A 13,838-nucleotide genomic window follows, 5' to 3' on the forward strand; every position below is an offset into this window, starting at 1 on the left:
TTAATGATAAATATGTTAGTTCACACTGCTCACTAAGAGACAAAATAAAGTAGATTTGTTCTTCCTTTTTGACTCACTAACTTCGTTACCAGTTTCAACCACTTGAAACGCTGTCTGGCTGAGTTTGGAATCTAGATATCCTGCTATTAATCTCCCACTATGGCTCACTCATTCAAAACTGAGTTTGACACCTGCTATTGATTTGTCGCTTGACACCTACTCCATTCAAGTTTCCACCCAACATCACCCCACTTTGGTTAACAGTGGCAGTGTTTTGCCCTCATACCTTGTTTCAGACTGACACAAGTATTTTCTGATAGCTGTATGACTTCTGGAACAAATCACTTCTGACTGTTACGGGAACCCATCAAACCCCTTTCCATTCTGAGTTGTTCTTTGTATTTTGGATCTTTTTAATACAGACAGGCTTCACTTTAAAAGCATAAATATAAAAGTGAGGTACTTTCACTCCAGTGCACTTTCTGTTGTGTTTTCCAGAAAAAAAAATCTGGTGAGGAAATCCGATTCTATTTATTGTTTTGAAGTGTGACCTTTTTGCTGAGTCTAATCCTAGTCTATGTACCAAAATGAGGAAGCTGTAAAAGATCCTGACTTGCTAACAAGGCCTGTTTGTTAGCTACCTAATGAACAAATTGCGCCGTAGAAGTACCTCAAGGTCTGATCTTACTTGTGGCACGTAACCAGTAGCTTCCAGGAATATTCAAGAGTAGAGTCTTTAGCCCATCATCTAATGCACACAATCCTCTTGCCCTAACAAATTACATCCTAAACTTACAGGACAGTACAGAAACAAGACCCTAACCCCCCTAATAAATGCGTGGGAGCAAATATGGGTACATAATGCTCAGCAGATAGCACACTGGCTACACACTGCTTTAGCACAATGCTCTCTTCTGTGCACTGTTATCTTTACAGGTACACCGTCCGTCACGGTCGTGTTGCAGGGCCAAGAAGGCGGCTCTTGCAGCAGCCAGCATGGCTCTTCTCCCGCAGACTTCCCTCTCTTCTCCCAGGTGGGAGCCCAATCCCACAGTGTAGCAACAACAAACAAAATATTGAGCGTTGAAGATGGACCAAAGCTCACAGATGGTTATGAGCTCAACCTCTTACTTCCTCAGGAAGAGCAATCGCAAACTGACTCACAGCTCTGCCCTCCCGGGAAAAAGTTTCCTCCAGCCGGCGAGGCCAGCACAGACAAACGACCACCAGGGATGTTCGCTCTGCAACACCCGGCTGACTGCACCGGGCCTCTCACGGCTGGGAAATTTGCTCTCGTGTTGAGCTGCATTCAAATGAAATAGGCAAACTTTGGAAGTGTAATTCATTGTGAGGGTATTTTGTGCTGATTAATACACTGCCAGAATAACACACATCCAGTGCAAGGGGTTGTTTCTGAGCACATTCAACAATATATAAAATCCGTGATTTTTTGTAGACTATTTATCTGTCCTGTGTTCCTTTACCTGCCTCCAGAACCATTTTGTAGTTTCCAGTGCGTACACATAACGTGCCTATACAGCCAGAGGAATGCCACCACCCCACTGAATCTATTGGCTAAGTAAAACCAATGTGTATTAAAAGCAGCATCGCTTTGACTCGATCTGTGCGTAAGCCTTTTTTAGGTTCGTCGTACAAGAATTTCATTACTTGTAGTGTGGTATCTGTCAATGTAGGCATTTAATTCAGTTTTATTGTGGCACAATTCTCCCTCTAGTGCCCAAACTGTAAATTGCAATTATAGTATTCAATGCAATTTCTCCGTTCAAACTGAACTGCATGTAATAAAATCACAGGCAATACATCTCTATTCCTAATACTTCTAAAGGAGTGAATGTTACAGACTACTTGAGGTCAGAAATGCTAATTTCTTCCAGTTTGGAAGTCTCCAAATAGCTATCACTCAGGTAACTATCACCTCTCTTTAGTGTAGACAGTAAAGCACTAACAGCCGAGGAGATCTGCAGCAAAACCCATTTTTCTTTCTACTAGCTCCCGAAATAATCCAAACTTTACAAACTGTACAAGAAAGGTTAATCATGAATTAAAATTCATTTGTGCAGAGGAAATATGTAGATGATTTCCCCAACAAAATAAGCTAGTCAGCTGCTCTGAATTCTGGGTACTCCTTACACCATCCTCTCTTCCCTGAGCACCTCCTAGATTTAGGACAGACAACGTGAAGAATCAGGGAGTTTACAGGTCCCAGAGGCTCAGGCTTATGATGCTCTCAGTCAGCAGGGAAGAATGAGCAAGTAAGAAGGAATAGCTCCAAGAGATCCCTGTCCACAGTTCAGATAAAGTTTGTCATCACCTGAATTGGGTGGGTAATACTGGAAAATCCTAACTAGATCCACTGCTGAGATCCAGAGCAGTGTCCCTGTGAAACTCCAGTACAATCACATTGTGAATGACACTGTCAGACACTACACCATGGCTGCAATGATGTAATGAATAGGCATGTTCATTCCAACCTAACCCGGTGGCTGCTTCCACAAAATACCATCATCTCTGCTACTCTTTCCTCTTCATGCTGTTCCCCTGCTTCACCGTGGGGTCACTCCCACAGGCTGCAGTTCTTCACGATCTGCTCCAGCGCGGGTCCCTTCCACGGGGTGCAGTCCTTCAGGAACAGACTGCTCCAGCGTGGGTCCCCCAGAGGGTCACAGCTCCTGCCAGCAAACCTGCTCCAGCGTGGGACCTCCATGGGCTGCAGGGGGCCAGCCTGCCTCACCATGGTCTTCACCACGCCTGGAGCACCTCCTCCACCTCCTTCTTCACTGACTTCGGTGTCTGCAGGGCTGTTCCTCTCACGGTTTTCCCACTCCTCTCTCCCACAACTGCCGTGCAGTGTTTTTTATACTTTCTTAAATATGTTCTCACCACCACCCAGGCTGCGGGGCTCAGCCGTGCCCTGCAGCGGGTCCGCTGGCGCCGGCGGGCAGCGGCTGTGTCCGGCCCAGGGCAGCGGCTGTGTCCGGCCCAGGGCAGCCCCGGCCTCTCCTCGCAGCAGCCCCTTCAGCCCCCTCTCGCCCCCGGCAGCGCCTGGGCAGGGACACCCGGTACAGCCTTCCACGCACCGAGAGGCGAAACCTGGCGGGAAAAAAAGGCGGTATATTTCACATTGATTTTTCGATCTAAAAAATGGACTCCCACAACCAGGGAAGCAACGGCTGAAAGCAGTGATTTGGATTGGGAAATAGCAAATAAAGCCAAAAATAACACAACGTAAGACATAAGATTAATATAAAAGATGTAAATAAAGATTAACTTTCAACTGAGGCATGATGTCTACCATCAAGCAGCCTGACGCTAGGGCAGGACAGACGGGCTTGCCTGGTACAACCCCTGCATTTCACAAGCAGCTCGCCTCGCCTGCAAAGGTACGGAAACAGAGGGAGGAGGCGGGGCTGCAGCCCGAAAACAACCGCCTGCCCGGGGCCGCCCTCTCTCCTCCGCCGGCGCGGCGCCGCTGGGGCCACCGTTGCAGGCCCGACTACGTTTCCCAGGGGGCGGCGGGGAAGACGCATGCGCGCTGCCGGCCCTCGCTCCTCCCCTGCCGCCGCCGCCGCCGCCTTGCCCTGCCCTGCCCTGCCCGCGGGAGCCGGGCCGGCGGGCAGCGTAGTCGAGCGCTGGGCGGCGGAGCGCTATGGCGGCGCAGCTGAGGTTTGACGGGCGGGTGGTGCTGGTGACCGGCGCCGGAGGAGGTGAGCAGCGCCGTCCCGTCCCAGGGTGCGGGGTGGCGGGGGTTTCCCTCCCCTGCAGGAGGCGGGTGTGTCCGTGGCGGGGCTTCCCGCGGGAGGCCGGGCGAGGCGGACACCCCACAGCCGCCGCTGCCCGCGGCCCTGACAGGTGTCCCGGTGCCCTCCGGTGGCAGCCGGAGAAGTCTGTGAGGGCTTCACTCGTTAAAAACGTTTTGTTTGTTTGTTTGTTTTTTTCCCGGAGAAGAGCGAGGCGTAGCGGCGGGAAGGAGGCGCGGCGCGGCGGGCGCCCGCCGCGGGGCTGAGGGGGAGGCCGCGCCCCGCGGCGGCCCTGTCAGGTGCCGGCCCTCGCCCGTCAGGGCCGCCGTGGCGGTGCCAAGTCTGTACAGGGGTTACCGCCGTGTGTCTTGCAGGGCTTTGGAGCTACTGCAGTTTGATCTGAGCCTCAGTACTGCTGAAAATTATCACGTTAGTGCTGCCTCCAAATGTGTGCTTTCTGTTGTTTAAATACCCGGGAGGAGTAACATTACTTCACAGCAGTCAGTAATGGATGTGCTGCTTCACGTACTGTTTTGCTATCCTAATTCCTTCCGGTTTTGCCTTGGACCTAGTGATTGATGCTTGTGACCTGCGTGGTCGGGCAGAGTGTTGTTCCAGCAGGGTTTGACGTGAGCCAGCCCTGCTGCAGAAAGCATCCTCCGACCTGCTGCTGCCTTCCCTGACCTCCTCCCGGGAGGCAGCCTGAAGGCACAGGGGAGAGGGCAGCAGAGAAGTGGAAGGGTGGGGAGAGATTTCTTTCAGCAGCAGGGCTGGCCTGTGCTGTTGGTGGGCTGTGGGCCTTGCCTCTCCAGGGGTGGTGGTTCTGCAGTGGAATGTTTGGTTTTGCCAGGACATATTTTTGTATTTGTTGTTGTGGTGTGGGGTTGTGTTTTTTTGGTTTTATTTTTCCCCCCCCTTTTTTTTTTTTCTTCTTGCTCTGAATGCATGCTTTGACCTTTGCCTACTCTGGTACTTCCAGCCAAGATATGAGCTGTGAGTGTGGAAGAGAGAGAGGCAAAGTTTGTAGTTGTGTTGAGCTGCTAAAGGAGCTTCCTCTAAGAAGGTTCTGCCTTCCCACAGTGAAGTTTAGCCTTTTTTTTGTGGAGCTGCACATAGCCAGAGGAGTAATTTTGGGGGCCTAGATTACATGTCTTGCAGAGAAGGAGCAAGAATATGAGATTTTTGTGGAAAGAATATGAGATTTTTGTGGAAAGCACTGAACAGTCCACTCACATCACCTGAAGGTGACAAACCTGAGAATAATTGAGGCCAGATCTTTGTACGGTGCTTTTCAGCTTTTACCAGACCTATATTTATGTGCTTCTCTTTGTGTAACAAGTTTCACTGAAGAACAGGTTAAGATCTTAGGTAGTAGCAAACCAAAGACACTTTGGCAACAACAAAGCTTCTAAAAAGCACTACATGGAGCAAAAATTGCTTGTCATAAGTGTGGGTACAGTGACCCTTTTACTTCTAGTATTAGGCTGCTTGAAAATGGTTTGTTAACAGAGAAAACTGTCCTTGGATGCTGTAGTTCATAATAGTTTTTTGATAAGTCATTGATTAAATTTAAGCCAATATAAAGGGAAGCTCTCTTAACTTCAGATTGGTTCTTGTTTTGCTTTTATTTAGTTTACAGCACTGTAGTTAGACTGTACTGCTAATAGCATTGTTTGTCAACGTTGATTTTGGAATTGGATGCCGGTGAACAGATCAGAGCTGGGAATTTAGGTAAAACATCCAGATCACTAATTTGTTTTAAAGTGAGACTGTTTTCACATACACAGGCATCTACAAATACAGTAGTTTCTTTTCACTTTGGGCAAATCCCTTGTGAAGTATTATTGCTGCCTGTCATGCAGCATTGTCATTGTTTGTGCAATTCAAGGTAATTTTTTTTTTAAAGATTAATTTTGATTCTTAAGCATTCAGTCCTTGCTTGCCAATTGAGAATACTGGCACATATAACATGGTCTGGGTTTTGTGCGCTTCTCAGTTGTGTGACTTTTCAAAGCAAAAAAAAGTTTTCTTGGACTTGGGTTACATCAGGCAGTGGACGTATATGCACCTCACATGTGAAACTCTCCATTGCAGAGGCTCATAGGAGTCTTACGGAAAATTCCAATTTGAGATTAGTGTGTTGCAAAATGGTCTAAACAGTTCTAATTTTTTTATTTCCCATTTTTTTTCTTTTGAGAGCTGGCTTTGAATGTTTTGGTGAGGGGCAAAGAGATACTGTTGCACTCTGAGAAACTTTTTTCTGACTGATCATCTTTTGATCATTCAAATCTCAGTTTCTTTTGGAATGAAAAAAAGGATCATTATAATTGACTTCAATAACTTTTGACAGGTACAGTGGCTAGTATCTCTGTAAATCATTTCTTGTAACAAATAACTAATGTATAACACACCTGGAATCTAAGCCAGGTAAAGGTGCAAGAATCTAGCTTTTGTATGTGAGGCAAAAATGACAGTCTTCTGTTATGATAGGTAAACTGTGGGTGCGTCTGCTTAACTGTGATATTAAGTGATTCCTTTGTATCCAGATAATTGGAGGGGTTTCGTCAGTACATCTTCAGTCACAGTTAAATTTTGTTCAGTTTCTTCTTCAAATCTTAAAGACTAACTTTAACCAGGGAAGTATCTTATTCACTTAGAATGTAATTGATTAACTTGAAACATCCCCTCCTTCTTCAAGGTTACATCAAGACATTAAACTCTCTGCCTTAACAAATACCTTTTTCTGTCACAAGCACAAACTCAGCAGCAAGCAGCTTTCCCTGATGGTTCCGTTGAGTGCGATAACAAAGAGTAAGCACGGGGTGGTTTTTTTTTTCCTCCTCTTGACTGGAGGTTTGTCCACAGTGTATCTGTTTGTTTATTTTTATGTTTTGAACTTTCATGAAACTTTAAACTCCGGGGGGAAGTAATGTTTTGCTTTGAACCTTCAAGGTGTTTGTGTTGATTTGGTGCATTTTTCTTCATGCAATGAATTTTTATGTAGGTTTTCTCTGAATTGTGATCCAGGAGACAAATTGACTCTTTTTTTACTTTTATTTTTTTGAACTAGGTCTGGGCAGAGCATATGCTCTGGCTTTTGCAGAAAGAGGAGCTTCAGTAGTTGGTAAGTTTTATGTTAACTAACTTGATCTAGACAATAACCTTTGCCTTTTCATATGGCTTGCTTTCAACTCTCCATGCCCTTTTTGATAGTAACCTTTGTTATTTAATGGTTTTCTGTCTTATCTTTTGCTATTTAATTTTTGCTTCCAAGCTTTATTTTGTTCTGAAACAAGTTGCCCAAGTTTGTCCAAGAGCTTATCTTTGCTGCAAAACCAATTTGAATCAGATAATTTCCAGGACTTGACTTTCATCCATGCATACCAATCTTTACCGTGAGTTGTGTCCAGAGAGGCTGTAGTCTTAGGTGAATACTGTTCAGAAACTTTTAATATGACTGTTTGAAAATGTGAATATGCATCTTCTAGTACCTTCTTCCAGGAAAGAAGTTATTGGAATGTAACGCAGTATCAGTAGCCCCCCAGAAAATACAGGATGTGCTGAAAGTGCACTGCGTTGTTTCTTTCTGCAGCGCATCACACAGAAGAGCCATCTGGTCTCAATGACAGTGCCAAATAGCTCTCAGTAAAGGATTTATGATAGTTTCGTAGTCATCTGATTGAACCTTCTTCAGGGAATACTTAGTTGTGCAAAATGCTGTATCACAACCTAGTTCTGAAGGTTAATTTATATTCTTGGGCACTCTCTGGCAGTTGGCATCACCATTTGACTGCCTATGAATTAATTTGTACAGGTATTGTTGATGAGTTCAAGGTTAAATGTTTAAACAGATTATGAACGAGAACTTGCTCGCTGATTTTTAGTAGCTTTCTAATAAAAATCCCAATCTCAGTTTACAAAATGTCATAAAATTGTTTGGTTTTACTTTATTGATTAAATATGAGAAGTCTGCGTGTAGACAAAAGAAAAATGAAGTATTTTTTTCTGGTAGTTGCCACCTTTGATACTTACCTTATTTACTAGGAACATGAATACTTCATCTCAAGTTCTTATTAACAAAAATTAGGTCACTAAAACAGCCCAAATGTTTAATTGTATTGACTCGGTATAGCTAGTGGTGTTCTGACTTTCTAGAATGATCTGAAAGAAAATGTATTGTATTGCCTGACCACAGCTAATGCCCCTTTATCTCATGGCCTCATTGCACAATAGCTAAATCAGTAAGTTAAGAATTGACTGTCTGTAAGAGAAACTTCTTGTTTCCCTTTGGAAACTGCACCTCACCTAAAACCTCTTCTTATAGTGGTGCTTTGCAATTACTTATACATGCCTACATTTATTTTTCTTACTCTTGTTCTCTTATGATTGTGACTTCTAAGAGTTGAGAAGTTACTTGTGTAAAGATTTGATTTTTTTTTTTTTTTTGAACTAGAGTGGATAAGAGACTCACGTCTTGTCTCTTTAAAACAAGTTCCCTTTTTTAAGTTATGGAAATGAAGGTACATTGTAAGAACAGGGATCAAATACTCTAGTTGGAGGAATACCAGCGGGTCCCAACATGAGAGCTTTTTCTGTCCAGTCCCACATCTCTCTCTGTGTACAACTGTCTGTTGAGTGAGTTGCTGTCAGCGTGGTTAGACTGACCACTGTGACCCAAGTGGAAATCTCCCCTTTCTTACCACCCAAAGGCTGCCTGCTACCACCTTTTTTGTCATGCTTCATCTCTTTCATGCTCCTCATCAGAAAATGTCAAAAGCAGGACGAAGGGAATGCTTTGTTTTTGTCTTGCAACCTGTATTATGTCCAGACCTTACTGTTTCTTCCTTTTCAGACTACCTGAGCACTCTTCTGTGTTGCTGTTTTAGGTTAGATTAGAGTCATGCTTTTGAAGCATCTCTCCTGATTTGTATCTATCTGTATTTCTGCTTGCATTGTGGGATGGTATTGAAGTGCATGAGTGGAGTTCCTTTGAAAACCAAACTGGAAGATGCAATTTAGCAGTGCACCTGAATTGTTCCAAATGTGTGTTTGGTTTGTGGCACCAGACTACAGCAAGAAATGAGCAGGTTTATTTTTCAGAAAACATGTACTGCAGATGTCAGGTCCTCAGCACCAACTGTTTCACTCTACAGATTTGCTGCTTCTGCTCTGCCCTACTTGCTAATAATGCACTCATAGCCTTAGAGGTATTCTTCTCTACGGTTCAGACTGTAGCTGTGCTCTGTCACAGCTGCTACAGTCTCTGGCTCTTTTCTACTGGAAGTTTTCAACTGGAAGTTATATGACGTAAAGCTTGAGCTTAAAATAATGTTATTTATGTGTTTTTGTTTTTTTTAAATTACTCTATCACACTCCTAGAGTTATTTTATCATTTTCAAAGCCTAAAATATCTCTGTTCTTTCTTGTGTACTCATTTTTGCTTCAACTTTGTTAGTGCCTGCACTCAGCCTAACGTGCTTTGCTGCCTCTGGAAATTTTCCGAAATATTTAATTAAGCTTTTGCCAGCAAATTACTATTGAAGTGAAGGATAAACATATATAAGCATGTGTTTGGTAGAGAGTAGTAATGTCTTAACAAGGCTAACTGAATGCTTTTGTATAAAAGTTTACCACAAAATTGTCCACTCTTCTTTCCCAGGACAGATTAGAAATCCTAATGGTGTTCCTGACTCAGTTTTCTTTAATGTTGTTTTAAAGACCTTTGATGTTGCAGGCTGAGCAGCCTGCCCATGTTGCCTATTCTAATGCTTCCCTATGCTTGGAAACTTTCCCTAATGCCTCACCTGAATTGTGCTAGCTGCATGTTCAAACTGTTAGATATCGATCTATTTAGCTTGGAGATTGTGTCTCCTTTCTTTTTTGCATCAGCCTGTTAATGTACTTGAGCATAGCACCATGTTCAGTCTTAATTCTTCCTGCTTCAGGCTAGGCAGTTCTTGGTTTTGGTTTGGTTTGATGGTGGTGGTGTTTTCTTTTTCTTTTTCTTTTCCCATTCTTTACATGGCTCACTTCTTCTGGCCTTTGGCATTTTCATTTACTCATATGGATTTTCTGCAGTGTTTCTACATTTCTCTTGAAGTGCTACACACAACGTTGAATACAGGATTCCATGTAAGACTTTCTTGGTCTGAGTAATAGAGAACAATTTTGTTGTGTGTCCTGCAAGCTATGTTCATCTTTACATGGAGAGTTTTTTTTTTTTTAAAAAAAAAAAGGACCAGCAAGAATATCTTGCATATTTTGTGGATTTCACTATGGCTGGCTTATTGAGGACTTTAAAAAGTTAGAAGGCACAAAGCTGGAGTTCACCACAGCAAAAGACTGTTTAGCAAAATACCAATGTTGCATGTAAATTCACAGTCAGTTCTGGTTTTCTTACGATTTCATTTTGCACCCATTTAAACAAACTTCTTACCAATTTTTTAAGTTCTTTGTCCAAATATAATGTGTGTATGGAATTTTTGGGATGCTTGTGTTCCCTTGATGAATTCCGTGAAAGTGTAGGACGTGCAAACACAGCAATGCAGCAAACTGTGGTGATGATACAATGCAGCTACTGTTAATGATGCATGCCCCAGTACAGAGAGCAGCCTGGAAACAAGGCAGCTCTCTGTGTCAGGTGGCCCTCTTGTCCCACAGGAGCAGGATCTGAAGCTCCAGAGCAGGCTCTTCTCCCCTTGTTCAGACCACTTGATCTGTTCCATAGTGAAGTTTACTAGTAACATTTTAGCTACTCTATTACAGGAACAAAGTCTTCTCAGTCTTGTTTACAGTTCATGCAGTAGCTATAGCAGTTTGACAAGAGACCAGAATTAATCACCTATGATTGATACATAATCTTGATCTTAATCTCTGAACTACAATAACACAATTGGAGAGGTAGCCTGGGCAGGGCAAGCAAATTGAATGCATGGTGGAGAGAGAAAAAAAAAAAAGTTTTGTTTCCTATGTTATTTTAAAAAAATGATACTATATGTTATACTACTTAAAAAAAAAAAAAAATGTGACCTACTGTTCTCTAATCATCTGAAATTGTCAGTAGGATCCAGAAGCAGCAGGTTTTATTAATACTCCTTATAATTTCCAGCGTGATAATGAGATAAGGAGAGACCGTGAAGTCTGAGTGTTAACAACGAAAAATGCATTTCTTTGTGATGCACAGTGAATGATCTTGGAGGTGATTTCAAAGGATATGGAAAGAGCTCCTCAGCTGCTGACAAAGTTGTCAACGAAATCAGAGCAAAAGGAGGCAAAGCAGTACCCAATTATGGTATGTTATTTTTCCAGACTAGTGTAATGCTTTATCTATGGGAATAGTGGATCTGTTGAATGAAGAGTTAACACTGCTTAATGAAGGACTACTGCCAGCTTACCAATACCATATAAATTAAATAGGTGTAATGTAATGTGGAGTAGGGAGACAGAGACTCTAAAAGCAAGTGCATAAATTGCTTTTTTTAATTAATACTCTTCTAGTAATGCTTTTTCATATGCATCTCTTAACATTGAAATACTAAGAAACTGTCCATCTGCAGTTGTCTGAGGCAAAATGGGAATGTATGATTCTTACTTGTTATGCTTGTTTTTCTTGCAATGGAAAACATTGTGTCATTTAGACTTACTGTGTGGGATTTGCTTTAGGCCACATGCAAGTAGTGGCTGAATTTGTATTTATTTTATATTGGGGTTGTACACAATTTATTTTTCTTAGCTCCATGGAATTAGTTGTTAATATCCTGATAGTGCAGTGTATGCAGTTCATTTGACTTGAGAATTTATACTTCTTTTCTTGTAGATTCTGTGGAAGATGGTGAAAAGCTTGTGAAGACAGCACTTGAGGCTTTTGGGAGGATAGGTACAGTTTCTTAATTTTTGTTGGAACTTGTTTGCAAGTGCAGAGTCATTATAAACAGTGCAATTGATAACAAGTATATGAAATACAGTGTGGCAATAGTAGAACTCACCAGCCCTTGATGCCCTTAGTCAGTGAAACTTAAATCAGGGGCTTTCCACTTTAAATCTGAATGGGCAACTTTTCTGTCTTTTTGGTACTTTTTAGCGGAAGTTTAAAGCTTAATATATAATTCTTGTTTTCCTGCCCTTCAGTATTTTTGTACTTCAGTAATGGTTAAAAAATTGTAATGGTTAAAAAAATTGTTATGATCCAGGTTGCTTTAGTGGCTCTGTGACTCTGTGGTTCTTCCAATTATTTGGGCTTACTGCAACAAAGATGGTGGCACAAACTGCATAATTGGGAGCACTCTGGAATTCAAAGCAAGCTGCAAAACTGTGCAGGATGGCTGCATCCTGCAGGTATTGTGTCTCCTAGCTAGCCAGCACTTCTCAGCTATACCTCCCTGTCAGGCTTTGTTCTGTTGGCAGACCAAGACTTGCCTGTACTGAAGTATTTTGCTTTGTCTTAATTATCGTCCAATGGTAGAGTTCCACTATTCGGGACAAGGAGCTATAGAATAGTAATACAATGTATGTGTGCAGTGTTCTTGTCTCTATATATTTTTAGAAGTGGGAGCTTGTATTTTATCAGTGCATTCACTTAGTTTAGGTTTTTGTTTTTTTGTTTTTTTTTTTCAGATATTGTTGTAAACAATGCTGGGTGAGTAAACCTGAAGGTTTTTTCCTGTTTGATTGTGGGTTGTCATTTTTGTGTAAACGCCTGTTCATCTTTTGTTTGTTTCTTTTGTTTTGTTCTTCTAATGATGCATTTTAGGATCCTAAGAGACCGTTCATTTGTTCGGATAAGTGATGAAGACTGGGGTGAGTTGATAAACTTTGAAATGTACTTTCTGTGTAAAAGGTGAAAGGTACATCCCTCCCATTGCTACAAGGAAGAAGAGAAGGTGGGGAAGGCTGGCTGTGCCAGATCAGAGAATTATCTTTTGCCCTGAAAGCTTAGTGGTGAGCTGCTTGTGTTCAGCTGCCTTGCGTTCAGCTTGCAAACCAGATCTGTGCTGCAATGCATGGTGGGTGTATGTGGTTCCAAGGGGGACGAAAGGCTCTAGCTGCCGCTCTTAGTTGCTGAGTGGAATATAAAAAAGAGCCATGTGAAACCCACGCAATAGTTTTTGTGAGCAGAACACATTCCTAGCGCCAGCACTTACTAGCTGAATACTAAACAGGCTTAAAAGGCCCAGAAATAACAGCAGAGGAAAGAAAGCTGATGTGCCAAGGGACAGCAGAACAGGGGGAACCTTCAGTGAGATAGTAGGTGGTGATAAGCCAGTTGAGCAGACTTTTGCAAAGATGGTCTAGCTTCTGTAGTCCTTGTTTGACTCTGCTTAAGTGCAGGAATTTTGAACGCTTGTGAATTCTATACAGGAGAGCCCCATCTAAGAGGCAGAAGAGATCATCAGTGTATGTTCAGGCAATTAAAAATGATCTATAAAAAACAACAACAAAAAAAAGCCCACCACTGTTTTAGTAACAGTTTGGAGTACGAAGAGAGTGCAGTTTTTTTCAAGAAGAAACAAATGATGTATTTCAAGTTGGGAGACAAAATTGTGGAATTATTAAACCAACATTAATTTGTTCCTAGATATAATTCATAGAATTCATTTGAGGGGATCTTTCCTGGTCACTCGAGCTGCATGGAATCATATGAAAAATCAGAAATTTGGCAGGTAAAAACTTGTCTTGTTTTTTTTTTTTTTTTTTTTTTTTTTGCTTTTTCAATAGTATGTAGCAGACTGATGCATGCCCTGACAGTGAAGGAGTTTTGCATCCTTTTCTTTCACTGTCACTGCGATGAAACAAAATCAGTCCAAATGTGTAAGCCCTTATCCTTTCAGTTCTGCCCCCCTCTCTGCCTCCCCAGCCAAATATTTAAAGTTTTTTTTCCATGTAGATGCAAATATCCCAGACAGGAGCTGTACGGTTATAGAAATACCATTTCTTCTCATGAAGACTGGTTAGAAATGTTTGACTTGTATGTTACTTGATGTCTGAGGGATTCTTCTCCTGCTCCTTCTTATTCAAATGATGAGTACATGCAGTTCTGCTTGTGGGTCTTGTTTTTTTCATTTGGGGTTGGATTTTGTCCCC

General features: G+C 42.4%; 1 protein-coding gene across 2 annotated transcripts in view; it reads left to right on the top strand.

Annotated features, from left to right (window-relative positions):
• The first annotated feature begins 3,568 nt into the window (after nt 1-3,568).
• Nucleotides 3,569-13,838, top strand: part of HSD17B4 (hydroxysteroid 17-beta dehydrogenase 4) — a 63,305-nt gene continuing 53,035 nt past the window's right edge. Inside the window, exons 1-7 of one of the 2 annotated variants that reach the window (XM_087742120.1) lie at nt 3,569-3,725; nt 6,829-6,882; nt 10,942-11,049; nt 11,575-11,634; nt 12,372-12,393; nt 12,508-12,554; nt 13,333-13,417. In XM_087742120.1, coding sequence (XP_087598246.1) covers nt 3,668-3,725; nt 6,829-6,882; nt 10,942-11,049; nt 11,575-11,634; nt 12,372-12,393; nt 12,508-12,554; nt 13,333-13,417 — 434 coding nt within the window. In that variant the 5' untranslated portion in view covers nt 3,569-3,667. Of the gene's footprint in view, nt 3,726-6,467; nt 6,570-6,828; nt 6,883-10,941; nt 11,050-11,574; nt 11,635-12,371; nt 12,394-12,507; nt 12,555-13,332; nt 13,418-13,838 lie in introns of those variants that run through there. The other variant, XM_087742121.1, reaches the window with a different exon arrangement.

Source organism: Nipponia nippon, unplaced genomic scaffold, assembly GCF_047370975.1.
Source record: "Nipponia nippon isolate SJK-2023a ecotype South Korea unplaced genomic scaffold, ASM4737097v1 scaffold_8, whole genome shotgun sequence".
NCBI lineage: Eukaryota > Metazoa > Chordata > Aves > Pelecaniformes > Threskiornithidae > Nipponia > Nipponia nippon.